The sequence below is a fragment of the Coloeus monedula genome (genome assembly GCF_965178545.1).
Source record: "Coloeus monedula genome assembly, chromosome: 5".
In the NCBI taxonomy this organism is placed as follows: Eukaryota; Metazoa; Chordata; class Aves; order Passeriformes; family Corvidae; genus Coloeus; species Coloeus monedula.
Window position 1 is genome coordinate 20,403,253 of NC_138785.1, and position 20,975 is coordinate 20,424,227.

General features: G+C 43.9%; 1 protein-coding gene across 3 annotated transcripts in view; it reads left to right on the forward strand.

Moving 5' to 3' along the window:
* The first annotated feature begins 2,605 nt into the window (after positions 1-2,605).
* HERC3 (HECT and RLD domain containing E3 ubiquitin protein ligase 3) overlaps positions 2,606-20,975 on the forward strand; it is a 45,263-nt gene continuing 26,893 nt past the window's right edge. The window contains exons 1-3 of one of the 3 annotated variants that reach the window (XM_082282663.1): positions 2,606-2,760; positions 5,900-5,944; positions 7,355-7,612. In XM_082282663.1, coding sequence (XP_082138789.1) covers positions 7,387-7,612 — 226 coding nt within the window. In that variant the 5' untranslated portion in view covers positions 2,606-2,760; positions 5,900-5,944; positions 7,355-7,386. Of the gene's footprint in view, positions 2,761-3,286; positions 3,344-5,899; positions 5,945-7,354; positions 7,613-20,975 lie in introns of those variants that run through there. The other 2 variants (XM_082282665.1, XM_082282664.1) reach the window with 2 other exon arrangements.

Genomic DNA, 20,975 nt, shown 5'->3' on the forward strand with positions numbered 1-20,975 from the left:
AGAGCCCTGTGGACATGAGGCTTGCAGGGCTTGTGGAATCTCATTGTCAAAACAGTGCAGAGCACTGGCAGGATATTAACACTGTCAGGCAGGATATGTATTTTCTGTGTATTTTGCTACGTGGACGGGGAGAGAAACAAATCATTATTTTTCAGCAGTCTTCTCTTTGGTGTATTAAATGTGTCAGGGGACATCCATATGTAAAGAAGACTTCCACTGTGTTAAATTAACTGATGATGGATTAAATTTTCACCCCTGTAGCTGTGTTCTTCCTTTCTTATGCATCTGCCTATGTAGATAAGCCTAGCAAGCAGTGTGTCTGTGTTCTCTGTCCTCCTTGCTATGGGGGAGCCATTCACAAGTGGAGTCAAAGGCTGATGTAAGCGTATTTCAAAGAGATGCATTGTATATGCTGATCAAGTCAGTCTTTCCTGTGTGATGCAGAATGATATTGTTACCTACTAAAAAAAAAAAAAACAACGAAAAAAAAGCTTCCTTTTAAGTTATGGTATAGTAATTAGTAAAAAAAAAAACTTCAAGCACTCACCACAAGCACCAGGGCAGTACAGGAAAGCAGGTGGCATGGGAGTGTCGATGGGAAGAGTGGAAATAGGACCTCAGAGGATGGCAGCTCCCAGCTGAGGGGAGCGAGGGGACATGGCCTGCTCAGATCTAATCCCTGTCCCCCTCACCCCCCTGGGACAAACAGGACATCACAGGGATGCTTACATCCTCTAGGAAAGGCACCACTCTGCTGCAGGTGTATTTTTGCAGAAAGAGGGAACTGGCAGAAACCCAAGTTGTTGCCCACATCTTATGCCCGGCTGATGCTGCCACATTACCTCAGATTTCTGGTTTGGCAGCTTAGCCTGCTTTTCCTCATCAGCCTGCTCCTGGCTGTTGTTTCCCTTTTTATGGTTTTCTAAGCCTCTGGTAGGAAATCCAGAGTGATCTTCTATGCTGTGCAAGTGCACAAAAGATGTATTCTCTTCGGAATTCAAAATAACCCATTAGAGATTAAATGATAATAGGTTTATTTAGAGCCTGGAGGTATTTCCTTCTCATCATATGATGCAACATCACATGGGAGATTAAAGCCCAGAGTCACTTTCAAGGCTATTTTTAATTTGTCCTCAAATAATCTGTGCTTTTATATACATATATATATATATATATATGCATATATATATATACACACATATATTATATAAAGACCTTCACTGCTCTCTGATTTTCTGAAATTAATTTGGACACTGGGTTGTGTCTACATTTTCTCAAGCAGTGCCTGTTGTAAAACATACAGGAGAGTGTAACAGGAGTGAGCATCACATTCAGCTGTGAGTTTAAAAGGCTTCACACAGGCAGCAAAAATACATTGAACCTGCAGCAGGATGTTTTTTAGGCCGCTCATCTGAGCTGAGTGTCACCTGTAGAGAAGTGCAAGAGCAGCCTTGAAACTTCTCCAGGAAGCTGAAATGTAACCAGTTAAAAATTGGTTTTAACAAGAGGCTCTTGGCCCTCTCACACAAATTCCAGGCTCTGCTCCATCATTTTCTTCTTTTTTTTTTTTGTCGTGTGTGTGTGTACCTTCTCCTTGATTGTGCAATCAGAAACAGACGAAACGGAGTGTAAAGGGAAACACTCTATTTTGCAAAGGTCTCCAGACGATGAAATAAACAAAACAGAAACAAAAGCAAACACAGAAAGCATGTTTTCTTCTGTCTATGCTTTTAGTTATTCTAGAAGCTGCTTGTAACACTGGTTAAGCCAAAGCTGTTACAGCACAGGTGTAATTTTACTCTGGGGCAGCTCTTTTTATTCTAAACACACATAATCCGTGCAAATACAGGTGATTTTTTACCTGATCCGTCACACATTGTCTGCTAAATGCACAAACACTGCAAACTGCCAGAGATGTTGTGTAAGGGCCATGGATACTTGTGGGCACTACACTTACCTTAGGGACTTCTTCCCGCCCCATCCTAAGCCCTTGTGAACATCTGTCTGAGGTTTGCTCCAAATACTGACTGTCATTTTGGTGGCCTGAATGGGATCCAACTTGTGCATTGCTCTTGCGGAGCACAGTCTTCTTCTAATAGATGGCACTAAAACCAGAAAATCAGTACTCGGGAGTTACATAATTGCTTGCTCATTGGCCTCTCTGTTTTTTTTTTTCCTCTCTGTCAACGGAAACTTTGACAACAAACCTTTTTTTTGAGGTTGAAATTTTGTATAAAATGTGTGAGTTCCTAAACAAACGAGCCTGCCAGCTGACCAGAGGCCACATAAAACGCAGAAGAAACAGGCTAGGAGAAAGGAACTGACTATTGGTATTAGTAAGTGATATTTCGTGCTTAACGCATTTTCAAACACTGGAAAGCTGGCTTTCCCTTGAGACCTTCATTTAGAACAGCTTAAATTCTGGAATGCGCTTAACTCCACGCGTTGATTTCTGCTGTGTTTAGAGCGGCTACTGATCCGCGCCGCCGGCAAGGCTAAAGCTCCGCAGCCCCAGCGGGCGGGGCCGGCTGTCCCTGGCGCTCCGCCTCCACGCCAGCTCCCGCGGCATTCCAGCACCGGCGGGAAGGCCGGGCCTCCGCCAGGAGCCCTGAGCCCACGCTGTGCCCTGGCCCCGGGGGAAGGCGATTCCCGGCCCTCCCTGCGCCCGCCCTGCGCATTGGCCGCGCTGCGCGTCACTCCCAGCGGCAGCAGGGCCGGGACTTCCTCGTCGCCGCGACGGCAGCGGCGGGGTCGGTGGCGGTGAGTGCTGGCGAGGGAGAGCTCAGCGCCGCGGTGGGGCTGCTGCCGGTCCCGGTACCGAGCCCATGCGCGGCGGAGCCCCCGCCGCCCTCCCCGGCGCAGGACGCGCGTCCCCGGCCCGGGGCGGGGAGCCCGGGGCGGCCACGCGGCTGCGGCAGGAGCCGCTCGCCGCTGCTGCTGCAGCATCACCCGGCTGCGGGGTGGGCAGGGGGCTGCTGTCGCTCCAGGGTCGGTCTGTGCCCGCCGGGAAGTGTCGGTCTGGGCTTGGGAAGCAGCCGCAGGAAGCCAAGGAGCCCGGGGTGTCCGGGGTGAAGGCAGGGAGGGAGAGGTGATTTTACTGGGATTGCAAAATGGAGGTGATGGCGGGGGGATTGTCATGTTTGATTTTAGGTGTCTATTTTTATATGTCGTCGGTGGGGCCATCTCCTCTGAGGGCATGCGGCTGTGCAGTGGAAATGCTCTGCTCTTGCATTAACTCATTTGCTGGTACACCTTGTGTTCCCTTGTTCCGGAACCTGGTTTGCATTGGACATTGAGTTGGACTGAAACGGAGGCAAAGGGAAGAAGAAAGTGGACTCAGAGGGTTAGTGGCAGAAAGAGGCAGTAAATTCCGTCATTGTTGAGCAATGCCGGTAGAAGAAACACATTTGCTATCTGAAATCTCACAAACAAGAGGGAAGGAAAAACTTGTTTATTCATGCCCTGCCAGTTGGCAGATCTCTTTGTTTAGAGAGCATCGAGCGTTGAGTGTTGTTTGTTGCAATCGTGATATTTACTAAGCTGACTTTCCCAGAAAGGGCGCAGAGTGGAAATGGCTTTAGAATATGTTTGTGTGATTGTGAGGAGAGACTCTGCATGGCATGAGAGCTTTTAAAAAAAGAGAGGAAAAGAAAAAAGACAAAATAAAATACATCCTGTCATGATCATACGTGCAGCATTATTACTTTACCAAAGCACCGGGGCTTTTTTTCACCAAAGGATATATACTTAGTATGTCAGCAGAACCTTATTATAGCAGAGGGTGGGTCTTCCACCCACAATAGATTTCCTCAAAATATTCCTCACAGTGTGAGGTTTTCCTAGCTCTAGCTGTGCTATGTATGTACTTCACTGTTTTGATGGTGAATTATTCCTGGAATGTCAGGCTCTGAGGATGTGGTGGTATATTATCTTCCCCCTTCTTTTTTTTTTTTTTTTTTTTTTTAAGTATGTGGGGTTTCTCTGCAAATGACTGGCTTTACTGCATTGCATCTGTTCTTATCTCTGAAACATGAATACCAAGCTGACTGTGTTGAGATTTGTGAAGAATAGGAATAGGTGATGTAGTTGGGTACTGCAGTTCTTGTGCTTTTTGCAATCCTGTTTTTAAAAGGAACTGTGAACTTTAATCCCTAACTGATGCTTTTAAGAAAAACATCTCCCCTAAAGGTTTGCCCTCTGAAGATAAAAATTCAGCTTTTTTAAGGTGTATTGAGCTGGGCACTAGGAATATTAATCACTTATATAAAATTTCAGACAAGTGAATATAAATCATATATTTAGTATATACATGTGTATGTGCAGGCACATGTCTGTTAGTGCTTGCCTACACTAGAAACTTTTTATGTAATTGTTTTAGTATGAGAAAGGTGTTCAGTTTGTAGAGGTAGTTTGCAGTGGAAGATGCACTTCTACTCCCTCTTCTACTGTCAAAGAAGAGTAACTGCCTTAACCAGATCGGAAACAGAGTGTGAAATTGTCATTTAAAGCCTCGTTGTGTTTCAGGACACAGCTCCTACTTGAATATATAATGTGTTAAGACCTCCAGCAGCTTTTTTTAGGGGGGAGAAAAAAAACAGTCTTAAAAGTTGTGGTTTTTAAAATGTCTTCCACATAAGTAAATTCACCAGGCCATTGGAAATATTTAGCTGTGCCTGTACACTCAAATTCTAAGTGGCTATGTTAGTTTTTGCTCTCCAGTGGAAAGTGTTGGTCTGTTCCTGTGAAACTGAGCTGCACAGAGATTTATTGGCAAAATGTTTGGAAGATGGGGGTGGCAGTCAATAGAAATGATTTAAAAAAACTAGTGAAAACCAGATTTTCTGTGTCTGGTATCAGTATTGTTAAGTATGAGGGGCTTCAGAAAATCTGGCCTCTAGCATGAACGGAGGGTTGAACTCTGAAATATCACCCTAGTGTTTATATGGATTACTGGGAGTTTGAACTCTTCCTGTTTCAAGTAGTGTCTTAGCTGGAGGAAAAACCCATCTCTTATCAATCACATCATATTCCCTTGCCCATTATCAGCAAATTCTCGTGTGGAATATGAACACAAGGAAAGTAATTAATGTATTTTTAGTATTTTTAAATGAAACTAGCACTAGGGAAGATGACTGTAGTCTGTAGGGAGCAGACTGTTGAGGTACCCTTTTAGAAGGTATCCCAAATTAATATTTAGATCATGTGGTACAATGTCATTGTAGTTCGAGTCATATACTGGTGAGATCTTTTCAGCTCAGAGGCAGTATCTATTTATCCTAGCAGGGAACATGATCCTTGGATCTTCAGGATTGCTGCTCATGGCTTTGTAACATGGCAGTTCCCCAGGCTGAGAGAAATGGCAGTCCCAGATTTCTGCCATTCCAGTGTCAGTTTTGAAACGATTCCCTGCCACCTTCAGGGTGCTGCTCATGCATTTTTAGTTTGGGGTTTTTTGGTTTTTTTTGGTGGTGTGATAGAACATGAAGTTCGCTATAAATGCAGCAGTTTAAAGCACATTTAAAGCACATGCACACACTTGAATTTTCTTGTGTCCCACAGCATTCCTATTCTTAGCGTAGCCAGCATAGAGGGGGTCTCTTCCAGCAGGCTTTTGTGCTTAGGGCAACCAAATCCAGACTGTACACCATGACTGATTTAACCAGGCACAGCCTTGTAACCTCTGCATTTTCCTCTGCGTGCTTTGGAGCTGGCCAGTGATAAGCACACATGGGTGTGAATGAGTTGAATTAGGCTATAGAGGAAGGAGGGCTGCTAGAAATAAATGGGGTCCTGCATTACTTTAAATAATAAGAGATCCTAGTAAACAGTTTGTGGTAGGACATTGCACCACTGATGAAGTACTAACTGGAAAATCCAATCCTCTCCCTCCCTCTTCCAGCTCAGTCCTGCCTCAATGGAAGTGACCACAGCTGACAGGCAAAGGGTAAGAGATGCACACCCTTTGCTTAGGGCTTTGATTAGGAAAGGCTTTATTGCTAATACCTAGAGCTTGAATTAGCACCAGGTTTTGGGAACAAACTGAAATGCGTATGTTTCCTGTCTGTTCAGAGTGGGAGAAGGAATCTTTGGCGCTTCAGGGGTTACCTTTTGCTTTTCTGTCTTGTGCTAAGTTAGTAAATGCTGCTGCTGCAAATTGCCGTAGCTTAAAACTTGGCATGGTGTGTCGTAAGACTTGATGTCTCAGATCTTTCATTTTCTAATCTTCTTTCTTCTTCCCTTTGCAAAAAAAAAAAAAAAAGAAAAAAGAAAAAAAAAGCTTTAACTAGTTTCCAGTTCAATCAGAGGAGTTCTCAATGTCTTATTAGTATAGCATGTTTAACAAATAACCCAAACCTATTGAGATTAGGAGTGACAAAGGAGCATTACTAAAATCTTTCATGTGCTTCTTATGGAATGCTGTTTTTTTCCCCCGGCTTTTATGCATTAGCATCCTGTTGTCTTTATCACATTCACGCCTTGGACATTTTATATTATTTTATTTATTATTTTATATTTATTATTTTATTTATTTCTTATTATATTTATTATTTTATATATTTATATTGCTATATTTTTTCCCTTTCCATGTTACCCCACTCTGAATCCCTGACTTTCACTGAGCACAGTGCAAAAGATAACACCTGACTGCTGGCAAGCTGCATCAACGTGACCTGTCCATTGCTGTCAGGGCCAAGCTGTCAATGTGCTGCTCCACGTGAACTGCTGCTTCTTGTATAATTCTTGCTGTAGTTCAGGGGTGTGTGTGTTCAGTGTGTGGCTGAAGTTCTCTGTGTGTGTGTACATGCACAAATTTGGGCTGGAAGACTGTGTTCAATTGAGCAAAGTACTCCTTAATATTTGTTTATCAGAAATAACACATTTCTGCACTGGCCAGTACACCACAAATACCTGTTCAGGGCTAGTCTAACCACCTTTGAGGTAATTTTTAAAGACTGTTTAGGAGTGGTCTCGAATATGACACTCTAAAAGTTCAGATTTGGACCTGTTAGTCTAAAAAGCATTACAGTTGGTTTAGGGCATTGTCTGATATTTGGTTTTTGAAGCAGAGTAATTTTGCAGAGTAAAAGCTTGGTCTCCTGGGTTTCAGAACATTTCTACTGCCTTGCAGGTGGAGATGGCCAAGGCATGAAGGTGCTGATTCAGTACCACAGCTGAGCTGTCTTGATTACTCTGTCTGTGTGATGGTTTACTGACAGTTCACAAACCTGACAGTCATGCAGGAAATGCCTTTTCTGGTTGTTTCCACCTCCTGCTGTGAACAGCTGGATCTCTGTAGGATCACTTGTGGTGTACTTGCTTCATTCACACTCATTGCCCTGTTTCTCTTGCCCAGGAAGGATACATGACTTGCTGAAAAGAGAGAAAATGCTATGCTGGGGCTACTCGTCTTATGGACAACCTGGGATAGGTAGCAACCTCCAGGTCATCATTCCTGAACCACAGGTGTATGGATTCATCCATGATAGAAATGTCAAGGAGGTAGCATGTGGAGGAAACCACTCTGTGTTCCTGTTGGAAGATGGGGAGGTGTATACCTGTGGCTTGAACACCAAAGGTCAACTGGGGCATGACTGTGAAGGAAGCAAGCCAGGTAAGTCTGCTTTTTATATGCACTTCAAACTGTCTTGAGGCTGGTGGGCTGAGAAGATTATGGAAGCTGCTTTGTGCTGATTGCTGTAGAGCTGGAGGAGCCAGCAGAGCTGATAATCATCTCACGTAACACAGTAATGATGCTGAATAACACTAGCTGGCTCTGGAAAGCTAAAGCTGAGCAGCACGGGTGAGGAGACAGGTCTGCCCACTTTGCCTGAGAAATTCATCAAAGCAGAGGCGAGCACAGATGGTCCCAGGGCAGATTTTGTTATCTGGCATTATGTTGTTTCTTTATGAAAAGGAAGAGAGGCCCATGAGTCACGAGTGTCTTCTGCTTTGTCCTTCCAGTTGCACTGCATCCTTATGCCTACTCCTGTTCAGCTGTTGCTGGGAGTTTTCTCATTTTTGCCAAAGACTACAAGCAGATCTGTGTTGAGTGTAGCTGTGGAGAACAAACTTAGTTTGGCCAAGAGGGTTTGTAAATTTTGTTTCCCTCTTTCAGAATCCCTTGTCAACTTTTTTTCTTAATCGGAAAGGAAGTCATTGTAGCGTTGTGTTCCCCAGACTCAAACTGCATCTTCTTCATTGTGTTCCAAAGGACAGAACCCATGACTGCAGAACCACAAGCAGCTACTGCCTTTCCTTCCCAGGGCAAAGGAGTGGTTTAATTGTGTGTTGTTATTTGAAGGAACCCTGAGCCTGTCTTCTGGACTCTTTTGAGTGTTGGCCTTCCAGTTTCCCTTCCTTTAATTTCTTGGTTTTGGCACGTGGTAAAGATACAGGTATTTTTCTTTCTGTAATACAATAAAAATCCTGTGCTGGGGGTAATTAGAGCAAAAATTCCTCAAACTGCGGGCTACTCTCTGTAGAGCTTGGATCTTTTCTAGTGTAATCTATTATTGCATGATAGAGAGAGAAGGTGTATGCAAAATAGCTACAGTTCCCCATGTAGTATGTGCAAATCTGACCTGACTGACTCTATTGCTCCTTTCTTCTGTCAGTGTGTTTTGTCTCTTTCTCTCAAAATGATTTGGTAGGTGTTTTGTAGGCTGGATGACGAGGAGTTGACCTTGAATTTGGCCTCTCTTGCTTTGCTTGCACGTAGTTTCTAGACAATTACTGAAAGAGATTGGGAATAGCAGGAGCGCTTAAGTCCTCTCTGTACATAACAACTGTTCATCTTCTGAGGACTTGTAAATTTAGGCTCTGGAATAAATGAGATGCTTGGTAAAAGGAAGCCAAGCCTAGTTTGAATATTCAGCTCAAACTGGTGAGGATACTTCATCCAGCAAATCACCCAGCTAGTTCAAGACTAGTGCAGAGGCCCCAGAAATTCAGTCCTGGCTGCTTGAAAAATACTGTGAGAAACATCTTTGGGCTATGCTGCTGTTTTACCTATAAAATAAAGCAAGCATAAGCTGATGATGAAAATGGAGGATTCACAGCAAGTAGATCAGAGCTGGAAATGGTTTTCATGAATCCTGAATGCTGAAATGTAGACTGCTCTCAGCTGGGTAATCCTGCTTTCAGCTAGACCTGTAGAAGAGGGCCAATCTCAGATTTTGAAATAGAAATAAAAGGTTCTTTGTGTTTGATCCCAAGTGCCCTTCTTCTACCCCTTAAATTAGGGTCTGTCACCAAGATGTGAAACCAAGTCCCAGTTACCCTACAGGTTTAATTTTTTCTGAAAAAGGTTCTTCCGTGCTGCTCTCTGAGGAGCCTGTGGCCATGCCTGAGAAGTGGTGTTCCTCTGCCAACATCGCGTTACTGGCAGTGGCTGCAGTGGGATTTCTGCTGGCTGGGGCAGGTGGGAGGGATGTGCTGTAAAGCAAGGAACAGCTGCTCTTTTTAGCTTATGGTGAACAGTCACAGCAGCCTTTATGGTAACAGTAAACTGGGGGAGAGCCCCATGCCACACACTGCTCTGTGTGGGTCTGCTTTGTCTTGCAGCACTGGGAACTGAATTTCTTAGTTTTCTTTTGCAAATGGGACCAAGAAGAATCAAGCCTTCCTCTTTCACCCCCACTTTTTCTTGCACCTTCTGTGTAGAAAGGCTTGTTGAAGATCATCTTTTCTGTTTTCCATTGTTGTGGGCCTGTGAATGAAGCCATTTCTGATAGGTGATGAAGATATATATGTGGGACATGGGGTCCTGAGCTGTTGAAAATGATAAAGACGACTGTCAGGGGGAGTCTGAGGTAGAGAATGGGAGAAATGCCAGGAACTGGTAGGATTGCAGCTGCATCTCTCCAGCCTCTGCTGGACTGGGCAGTGTGGGCTGAGGTCTCTTGGTTTTCCTGCCCTGTGGCTTGATCCTGCCCAGCCCGCGAGGGCAGCTAGAAGCGGGTGACCTCTGCCCAGCTCTGGAAGTGAGCTCTATCTCCTGATGTGGGAGGCTGTGACACAATAGTGATTGTCCCCTTCAGGCAGCCCCTGAGGAGTCCCCTCTGGACTTCAGAAATGCTTACCAGGGCTTACAGAGTACCTTGGTTGTATTTGAGAGTAACACCGAGTCATGAAAATATGCAGGGGCTTTTGAACCTCTTGAAGGCTGCATGACTTTCTAGGGGTGGAGTGATCCCTCCCTTTTATTTTTCACTACTCAATTTTGCTTCTCATTCATGCTACTCACGAAGATGTCAAGCAGTGGCCACAGAATCGTTTCAGCAGTTCCTCTTGGAGGAGCCCTTTAGAGGGCACCTTTTGAAATGAAAGAAAACGTGTTAATTAAAAGCTGTGTTTGTGGTCACATCTGCTGACCTTGTGGATGCAATGTGGAGAGGGGGATAGCAGCTGGCAGAGTGGTTCTTATGCCTCTCCTCTGCAGGGAACAGAAATTACTGGTGGAGTGTGTGCCACTGAAAGAGTGTAAGTCAGTAGAGGTTTATTTTCTGGAAGTGCCCTTTCCTCTGGATTTTACATTGTGGTGCTAAAATTAAGATTTAAGATGCCTAAGAAGTTTATCCTAACTAACATAACGTGGTTTTTTGACTCAAAGCTGACTGCTTTTAAGCGATTCAAACTCTCTACTTTTGTTAATACCAGGGTAACACCAGGTATTACTCCCACTGCTCTCCCACAAGCCAGTTTCCCACTTTGTCACAATGTTTACCAATTCATTTTCTTCAAATTGTGGTGATTAGTGAGATACTTAGAGACCTCTTAGGGGTGGGTATCTAGCTTTGTTAGTATTTACATGGTTGTTTTTCCTCACCTCCTTTTTTACCTTTTCCTCTGCAAAATAGTCTATAGTTGGTCTCTCTGCTACCACTTGGCAAGGATGCAGAGGTGGAATGCTGTTCCTGAGTTCTCTCACCATGACCATGATTAATAAAGCTTCTGTCTGACGTGCCCTAATTTTCACTTGTGTTGTTAGGCTCTTGAAGTCTCCAGAGTCTCTGACCATGTCTTAGGAGAAGCAGCTTGGCAATTTTGGTAGTGACGTATGGAACTCGGTGTTTTTTAAAATTAATCTGGGTTTGCATTGATTTCCTGAAATTTATCAGATGATAGCATACATTACATCTCTAACAGGAAGCAATGATTTTGTACTGCAGTAGTTTTAGGAAAAAAGATTATTCTTCATAACTATATCTAAATTTCCCCTTTTTCAGTCCTTTAATTTCACTTGGATTGATTTTCTTCAGGTCTGCCATGATGTCTTGGCTCCCTGTGATGATTCTTAGATAAGTGTTTTATTTGAATATGCATGCTGGAGAAGAAAAGACAGGCCAGGTACCTAAGGTAAAGGCTCTTTTGGGATATGGGTGGAATTATAGAGGAGTGTAAAACAACTAGCTGGTTGTTAGCAGTTTGTAAAGCTTTACATAAGCTCGAGTCTGAGATGTGGAACTTGTTTTCTGCTGTAGAGATTTGTTTTGTTCAAGTAATTTGGATTTCATTTGACTTCTGCTAGTGAGAAAACCTGGACTTTGGTAATTAGTGTCTCAAGAGAGTTACAGAACAATGTCTCAAGCCAAATTTGCCTCAAACGTTTTGTCTGGTAAGATACAGCAGAAAAACCTATGATTTTTTTTTTTACAATTTTTCCTGTTAGGATGCAAATGTGAAGAGGAGCGCTGCCTTTCTGGGCATTGTGGAATCTATCTGCTCATAGCTGCTGGTAGAAATATCATCATCATGTTCATTCTCTTTCAAAAAGCAGAAAAAACACCACCAAAACAAGCAATCAAACCTAGGGGATCCAGCTCTTCTGGATTTCTCTGAACTGAGTGGCCTTTCTTTTCCAATGTGAGTCCACTTGTCCTGAGCCTCAGCACAGGGTTACAGTGGCAGAGAGCTCCGTGTTCAGGGCAGCATGCTTGTTAATCATAAACCCTGGAACAGCTGAGAATTCAGATTTGCCACCTGCTTGGAAGGACAGTCTGTGTGGATCTTCCTCATTTAGCCTCTTCCCGGTGGGTAAAAAGTCAGGCAGGAGGCCCTGGTTGCTCTGGAGGAGAGGTGGCAGGGCTTGTGTTTGTTGTGAGCAGGTTGCAGACAAAGAGCTGTGTATGTTTATGTTTTGGCACTCATAGTAAATGTTATTTGTAAAAAAAAACCCACGGAATTAAACTGGTCACTTTGTACTCATCCCTTTTGCTCCTTTGACAGGCCACAGGATCTGACCAAGCTGTTTGAGGCTGCTGTGCCTTCACTAGTGGCTGCAGTGGATTTGCTTTATGGTGTGTCCATTTCAGTGGAATTGATGCCATTTGGGCTTCAGAATGACTTTAAAATTAGAAGACAGAAATTAGAATTAATTTAGAAATAATAGGTATTCTGTTGAATGAGAAGTAAAGGAAGTGCTTTCCCTTAGATATCTTAAATATGCCTGCATTGTGTTGAATTGGCTGGCTGAGGGATTTGAATATGCCAGATGTTTATAGTGGGAGTTGTTTTAAAATTTGTGTGGTCTTGATAATGAGAACTAACTTGTGCTAGTATTTTCTGAGACTTCAGGACTAGGAGAGCCTACACTGAGGAGAGAGAAGGCTCTTTAGGAGAACCTAAACAAATAAAAATCTGGTTTCTTGACAGTAAAGAAATCTAGTGAGCACCTAAAATGGTTGTAAGATGTTCTTAGATGCAACTCTGAAGTCTGGTCTCTAAACACACAAGTATTACTAGAACCACCGGATTTCTCTCTTGATTTCATTTTGCTGAGAGGTAAAAACAAGGATGAGCCCAGGGAAGGAAGATACTAGTTTTTTACAATCAGTCTGATCTGTTTTTACAGAGGCCAAGAGAGACAATTTTAATGCTTCTTTACCTCAAAAGTCAGAGCTGCAGTAAGAATGACCATCTTTTTGCCTTCTGACTCAGGGCTTGTAGGGCAATTTGGCAACCTCAACTTGAATTTCTCTGTCACATTTGTTACTCATCATTCCTGTATCATGCGTACTCCTCAGAGGCTTTCTGAAGGTGCAGCTGAAGTAAAGCCTGCAAATGAAATAAAGGCTGTCTGCCTGCCTGGCTTGGAAGGAGCATGCAACCTTGGCATGGTGTGTGGCACTAATGACTGGCCCCTTTCCTGCAACCATGCTGAAGCTGGAAGATGTGTTCAGGATAAAATGGGTGGGTGGCTGTGTCTGGTGAGGCAAAGGAAGAGGGCAGGGAAGAAGCTGGAGGTGATACACACAAGTTTTCTGAATGCCTCAACCATTTTTGTAGTCAGCATAGTTGTCTGTGCTGGACAAAAATGATGACTTCATTAAGCTGAGTAAGTATGGTTGAGAGTCACAGCTTCTAGGAGAGATTTTATTAGTGTGGTAGCTGTTGATTTTGAGTTTGACTCAATTGTCTTCAGGCAGCCCGATACTCTTCCTTAAGTTGTGTTGGAAATAAGACTTTATCTCAAAGATCTGTGTGAAACTTCTTATCAGAAATCAAGTATTTTTGGTAGCTGAAAAGAACTGTGAAGATGTGCTCTCTCTCTTCAACACCTGACCTGCCTTTTAAACAGCTGCCTGCCTATAAAAACTCGCCAGAAAGGAATGTACAGATGCTCATATCTTCTTTTCTCAGAATGCCCAGTAGATAAAATTAATAAATTTTTTTTTTTAATGTTTAATAGGACTGCATCCCTTACCTCCCTTTTCCTAGTCACCATGCTTGTTTGCAGTAACATATTTTCAAGCAATATTTGTAAAGCTGATGGGGAATGCCCTTGAAAGCAAGGGCAGGGGTGCTCTACTGAGTCTGCACTGTGCAGGTGTGGCTTTTCAGAAACATGTGGCTTTGTCTTGCTCCCATGCAAACCACTACAGGATTGAAATAAGTGGGAACAGAGTGAGGAGCAAACCAAGTGCTTCTGAAAATTGTATTACTTAATCAAAGCCCGGGGCTGCCACAAGTGAGATTCTCAAGTGTCACAGCTTTGCAGTGCGTAGTACCAGCCTGTGAAATCCAGCATCTGTGCACCCATTTCCCTAATTCCCCCTATGCTTCTGGTGTCCATCCTCAGTATGTCAAGCCAAGGTTTTGTTCATCCTGCCCACCTTGGACTTGCTGCTTTGGAGCTGGGGGATTTGCTGAGGTGTACATGGTGGACATTGAGGGTTTCTCAGTAGTCATGGACCAGCCACAGCTTTTGTGCTGCCTGCCAGTGACCAGCAAGCCTGGCTGAATGACCACCTTTACAGCTCTCTGCCATAGCCTGAAGAGGAAAACAGGCTCTCTCTGGGTATTCTGAACATGTTTTCCCTGTGTTTCTGTTGCAACTTATGGTGTTTTATTTCTTTGAAAGAACTGTCCATACTAGTTTACCTCCAGGGTCTGAAGGTGGATTCTTCCCTCTGCCAGCTGATGCTTGCCAGACAGAAGCCCTCTGTGCCTGAGCAGCCCTTTCCAAGAGCCTGCTCCAGCTGTCTGTGCCCATGCCAGTCTGCATCTATAGCTTCTCAGAGAGGCTGTGTCCTCGAGACAAAAGGCAGTGAAGTGGGGAAGGCTTTCTATGCCTCTGTCTGAGGAAGGGCTTTGCTTTCTTGGGGTAGGTGTCTGCTCACAGCTGTGAAGAGGGAGTAGCTGGCAAAGCATACGTGAAGTGACACCCTGGGATGTCACGATGGCCTCTCACTTCTTGCCCTTGCATTCCTGCCTTGACATGACCAGAAACAGCTTTATAAAGTGAAGGCAGTGTTAATAACTGAGCCAGCCTCTCTCACATTTAAGACTGTAAGTAGCCATGCTAAATAAATGAATGAGCAGTACCATATGTGTTGTGCAGGTAAACCATCATCTTGATAAGAGTCACTAGTGTCTCTGGATGAAAGGGGACTGCAGAATCTTCTGTTACTTGGGACCTCTCAGCCTTGATCTATGGACTGTTCCCACCACTGTGATCAACAGTGTTCTGGGGGACTGTCACCTCCTTTGGTCTGTCCTCTGTCCTTTACTGTCTTCCCCCCACACTTATTTTTCATTCAGTGAGTCTACTCTCTGTTTACATTTCATTCTTTTTAACCAAATTATCAGAATCTTATCAGCTTCAGCACTGCTGCTGTAGTCAGTCTCTCTGATTAGGCTTCTGTTCATCCTGCTGTGCTTTCTGCTGCAAGCATAGCACTGTTCACGAAGCTCAGGAAAGGAAGACCTCAAGATTTGCAAACTGGACTTGTAAAACCCAGACTCCTCGATGGATGTAGTAAACTTAAGCTGCTGAAAGTCAGAGGAGGTTACATTTTGATGTTAACATTGCTCCATGCTTCAAAGTTTTTGCTCCGTGCTATTAGAGGTTTGAGCATAAGGTGTGCAGCCATATGTGGGGAAGAGCAGCAGGCAGAAAGCGAGGGTAGCTGTCATACAGTGGGGATATGGTCTCCCCACAGGGTTTGCTCCTGGTGCTGTGCAGGTGCTGAGCACAGTGCTTCTCACACCCTTGCGTGCAACAGTGTCATGTAATCTGAGCACAAGATGCAACAAGCATGTAATACCTTCACAGAGACATTCTGCAAGGAGCAGGAAGGTGAAATTGTGGAGCTGGTGTCAGGCAGGGCAGTTCCAGCTGTCTACGTGTTGTGTGTCTCATCTGCCTGGCCATGCCAGAGCCTGTAGAGTCACCAAGGTGTGTTCTTGAAACTGTCCAGCATCCCTGGCCTCCTCCCTGTGCACCTTCCTCTGGTTTTATTGCTGACAAACCACAGCCTGCAGAGGTGGTGTGAGTGAAGCCACAGGAGCAGTTTTAGCTGACTGGGTGAGATTATGTTTTCAAAAAGCAGATGACAGCTTTGCAAAGTCTGTATTTAGTTTAAGTGGTTTATAGAGTCTGATTTCTTCATCCTGGCCCACGGCTCCAGATGTTGCCTGTGACAGCTAGGAGTCTGGGATGCCTGGGTGGTCAGAGTTGAAAGTGGGAAGAGGGAAATCAGAGGGTCCTTCTTGGGAGCTTTAAGGGAGACAGGAAGGGGCAAAAAGGCCTTGGCAAACAGCATGCTTTCCCCCTCCCCAATTACCAGCTTTCAAGTGGCAGAATCACACTTCCACTGGGGAAGATGTTTTCTGGAAGAGTTGGTGAGTGTACTTGTGCTGCTAGTGGTTAAATGCTGGTATTTTACTGGTAATGCTGTTAAAAGCATTGAATAGCTAATACACAAGTTATTCTGACCAAAAAAAAAAAAAGGATACATTTTCATAAGGGCAGGGAGATATCTTGGGCATACTTCTGTCTTAGTGCACTTTCAGTTGCAGGCATTTTGATTGTTGCACTTTGGTTTTCTCTTTTTCCAGTTTCATTAAAACACTCATGTTTTAATAGTTGGCTGACTTCAATAGGACTGAAATCATGAAACTCATCACAGGCTAGAAGTAGAGCCAGGATATCCATATGCAAAAACATCTCTGGGGTGCGCCACTGGAGACTGGGGGATCAGCAGTCAGCTGAAGTTTACTACTTAATGTATAAAAATCTTGTCAGGGCATTTGTTAGATCCACTGCTGTTTACTTGCTTTTTGTACAGTGCCTTAATAAGATGGTGGTGACTGATAGATTTGGGCCATAGTGTTTTTCTGATTTTCTTGTGCTTGTTGAAGGCAGTACCAGATTTTCATGGAGTTTTTGGCTGTTGAGTCAGGCTTCCCTAAGTGCTAATGCTGTTAGTCTCACCTTGCTGGATGGTTTAATGTGTTGGTGCAATTCATCTCCAAAAGGAGAGAACTCTGCTGCTTTCCTGTAAGAATTAAGGCTTTTCAGTACTCAGAGGATAGAAAGATTATACAGGTGAAATTTAGGTCGTTGTTGGCGTCTGATTAAATACTCAGCTGCCTTGTGCATTGAAACATTGTATCTCACACATCTCATTTTTAGACGTGGGTTTTACAGTGCTCTCACATCATCGATGTGGATGTGGACTGTATTAACAAGCATGGCAAAGCAATGAAATTGGCTCATCTATCCTCAGACTTGCAAGCTGCTAGCATTTAACCCAGAGGAATTTCTTACCTTACTTTGCCTCACCTGTTTCTCTCTTCCCTGTGTTTCTACTACCATTTCTGATCTGGGCAAGCTAGTAAGACACCTATTTTTGAGAATCTGTGAGCACTTTCCTCACCGACAGCAACAACCGAGACGAGCAAATGCTCCGAGTTGCTTATTGTCAAGCTGGGGAGGCAATGAAGAGTTTTGGCCAGGTGTCCAAGCAGACTGAAATCACTTGAAACTCTTCCAAGACACAGCTTCTTCTGACCAGAAATGCAGGTTTTGCCACTGAAGGTGTAACCTCAGGACTGATGGTTTCTCTGTAGTTTCCAGGCAGTAGAAGCCATCTGGTGCTGTTCCTGTACATCCTGGTACACATATGGCTGTGGATTTTGCCACATCCTCTAGCAAAAGCCTGTCTTGTGAGCAGCTGGAAACTATACATAGAAGGGGTGTACCAGCTCTCTGATAAAATTACTAGAAGAAGGAAAGCTAATTAATCAATCATTGTCTGTTCATTCTAATTAGAGCAGTATAAGTGAGTGGTTTGTGCTTCTAGCAGTTGCAGAGACTGAAGATCCTGTATAGCTTTCCAAAGATGTAGGGGCAAAGCATAGGCCCTGTTTTATAAATAGGGAAGCTCTCTATTTATGGTGTCAGGGTTGATGGCTTGTCAGGGGTTTTCATTCTTGGCCCAGCTTTACTGCTATTCCCACACCTTCAAGCTAAATGCACTGATTGTCAGAAAGTTGAGTTGTAGAAACATACACCACTTATCCTCAACTTTTGCTAGTGTCCTTGCAAACCAAGAAAATACAAGAGCATTCCTGGGAAGCAGGCCTGTCACCGTTCACAGATGGGCTGTCCTGAAAACATTTTTCCTCATTCTTTGCTACAGTGTATTTAAGATCTAACAGAGTTAAAACAAAAAAAAAATCAAACCTGGATATGCCTATTTGTGTTGAGATCCATGGGTTAAAGTGGACAGAAGAGAGAAATCAAAGTTGGAACTCCACCAGATATGAAAAACTGATAAACCACTTCTAAGCATTGGTGCTGTTTTGAGACAGCTGGCAGCTTCAGGAAGAAAAGATTGTGTCAACTTCTTGGAACTTTTGAGTTTTTGTTTGTTTTTTGAAAGTTTTATGAGGTGTTGAAACATTGTATTGCATAACTGCTTCAGCCCTTCCCTGTTGTTTTCAGGGTTTTGTTGTGCTTAGCTTTGTAGATAATTGTGCCTGTTAAGCTCCACTTGACTGGTTTTATTCATCAAATACACAAGACACAATACTAAGTATAAACTTCACCTTTTGTACCCTTCATCTCAGTGCAGTGGTACATCTTTTCTAAGGAGTGAATAATGGTGGTGTGATGCTTTGGAAGGTAAAACAAATGTATACCAACCACTAAAACATCTGATATTTTGATGTAAGGAAGGGATGTGAGGTCAACAAAGAAGTAGTTGTCAGATGTTTTTGATATCCCATGTAAGCTGGGAGGTGGTACATTCAGTGACTTGGCAAGCCTGACAATGAACTAGGACCCTTGTTGGACTGGCTGGGCAGCCTGTGATCCCAGGGGAAGGATGGCTTTTTTCCATCTCTGGAAAGAAATTAATGTGAGTGTGTAAAACTTAAGTTGTTTGGCCTTTACATTTCTTCATGACTTCTCAGGCAAACTGCTAATGACAGGGCCTTAGGAATGTATGGTGGTGAGATGGGCCATACATGCACCTTTCTAAAGGCAAAGAGCTTCAGCTCCAAGACAGGCATGGGTTTTTTTCTGTCTGTGGTTATCCAGCGAGTCCAGGTGAGACTGTACGCTGTTCCACTGGTGAGCAGTGCAGTCACTGAAGGCTTTCAGTGACACAGGGCAGCCTTTCAAAACAAGTTGGTATTTATTAGTCTCTTGGGATGGCACGTAGAGCAAAGTCACATTTGTGTCGCCAAATTAAACTTGAGATGGAGCCAGTGGGGACTGAAATTACCCGGGATTTCTAAACCTGTTGGATGTCCTCTCTGTGTCCCAGTGTGTGAAGTCTTTGCCACAGTTGCATACCTCAGGGCACTCTATTTGCAGTACTACTGTGGTCACAGTCCTGCCTCCTCCCGCTCCTGATGCTAATATTTGGACACTGGAGTCTTCTGTCACATCCCCAAGGTGCTCCAGTGGTTCAGGGTCAGCTCCTGGTAGTCCTTCTGCAGCAAATAAGACTTACTGTGGCAAATACTACTTTCCCAGGGAAGTGTTTTACACGCAGGGAAGTTTTACATGCCTGCAGGTAGCAAAACAGTGTCTGCTATGGGTGCCCCAGCATCCCATATTGTCCACGTTTGCTGTTTTGTCGGACTCATGATGTCCCCTGGAGTGTTCGGCAGTGTGCAGGGAGCAGCTTTGGGAGCGGGGCCAGCTGGTGACTTTGTGACCACTTCCAAGGGCTCACGTGCTCCAGGTAACAGCCAAAGCTCACTGCACCCTTCCAGCAAGGGTGAAGTGGTGAAATGATGGTTCGTAAATCAAAGGGTTTTCCTTGGAGAAGTGGATGGCTTTGTCCGTCTCTCCTCTTGGTGGCATGGTCTTCTCCAGCAGCAGCAGCAGCTTTAGTTCTGGGCCTTCAGGTCCCAGTACAGAAACACACCGGTGTGAACTTAGGTGGTGCCTCGGGCACAGCGCAGCAGGTAATGTTTGTCTTGCTGGATGTCTGAGAGGAAGAGGCCAGAGCCACATGTGCTGCTGAGATACCTTGTCTGCTGTTTGTCACTGACCTTGATCAGCCCTTACAGCTGCTGGTTGTTTAGAGCTCTCAGACAAAAATAGGCTCCCTTGTTTATATATGTAAATTAATATAAACCAGACTGCCAAGCAGTGTTATAGTTGGGTGTTTGTGGGCCCAAGTGGGAAGCTGTGTGTCTAAATTGAGTTGCCACCCTCAAACCTGGCTGTGTCTCTGTGAGGGATTGTCAGTGGGACTGGGTGAAGTTAGTGCTGCTGGAAAGAGCTGCAGGACCAAGGGTGTCATTGGATGGCAGGGCTAAAGGATGGTTGGATAGCAGGCAGGTCTCAACCCCTCCTAGGTATTTATGTGCTTGTTACTTGTAGACTGCACTTCTGTTGCCATTAAGTATTTTGAGTGAAATGAAGCACTTGTTCAGGTGGCATTTTCCTCAGCTAGAATACGTATTTAAGTAGTTGTCACCTTTTTCTTCAATAACATCCATTAGGGATTTTTCTCCTCATTTTCTCATTCCCAGTCTTAGAAGACAAGCCCTCCTAGGGGTACCTTTCTTTTACACTCATTTAAGACATGTAGGTTAGTTGGTAAACATGTTTTGGTGCTAAGCATGTTAATAATTTCTGGATGTCTGTGATGTGAGGTATCATTTTCACGGAATGGCATGTAATGACCCTTTCCTCTCATGTCACAGGCAAGTGAGACTTCACTAACACTGATCACTGCCTTGTAGCTTACAGGGCAAAATCTTTCTTCATTCACCTGGTATTTGTTCAGGGAAGGAAAAAGAAAAGCAACTTCGCCTCTGTCTGGCATGCATCAGTTTTGTGGTATTTCCATCAGTTTGTGTGGTATTTCCAATGTTATATTGCAAAACAAGACTTTTTTTCATGCCTATTTGTAAAAATAGTTTAATGAGCAAGATTTGGTTGTAGATGTTTTTAGAGTAGTTGTCAAACCTGCTTCAGTTGCCTAATGTGTTGTAATGATGAAAAGTCAGTTGTGGGTTATCTTCCAGAGGACTTGAGTGATGATTTTTTAAAAATCTTTTATTCCTTCATCTCATTTTGCTTCCTTTATATGGGACTTTTGTTAATGAGTGTTTGACAGTGGTAGTAATAGGTTGATAGGTTCAAACTTGTTCCAAGATTAGCATGGAGAATGTTGTAACACACATCAAGCAATAAATCAAGGTGTGGTGGATGAGTTGTGGAT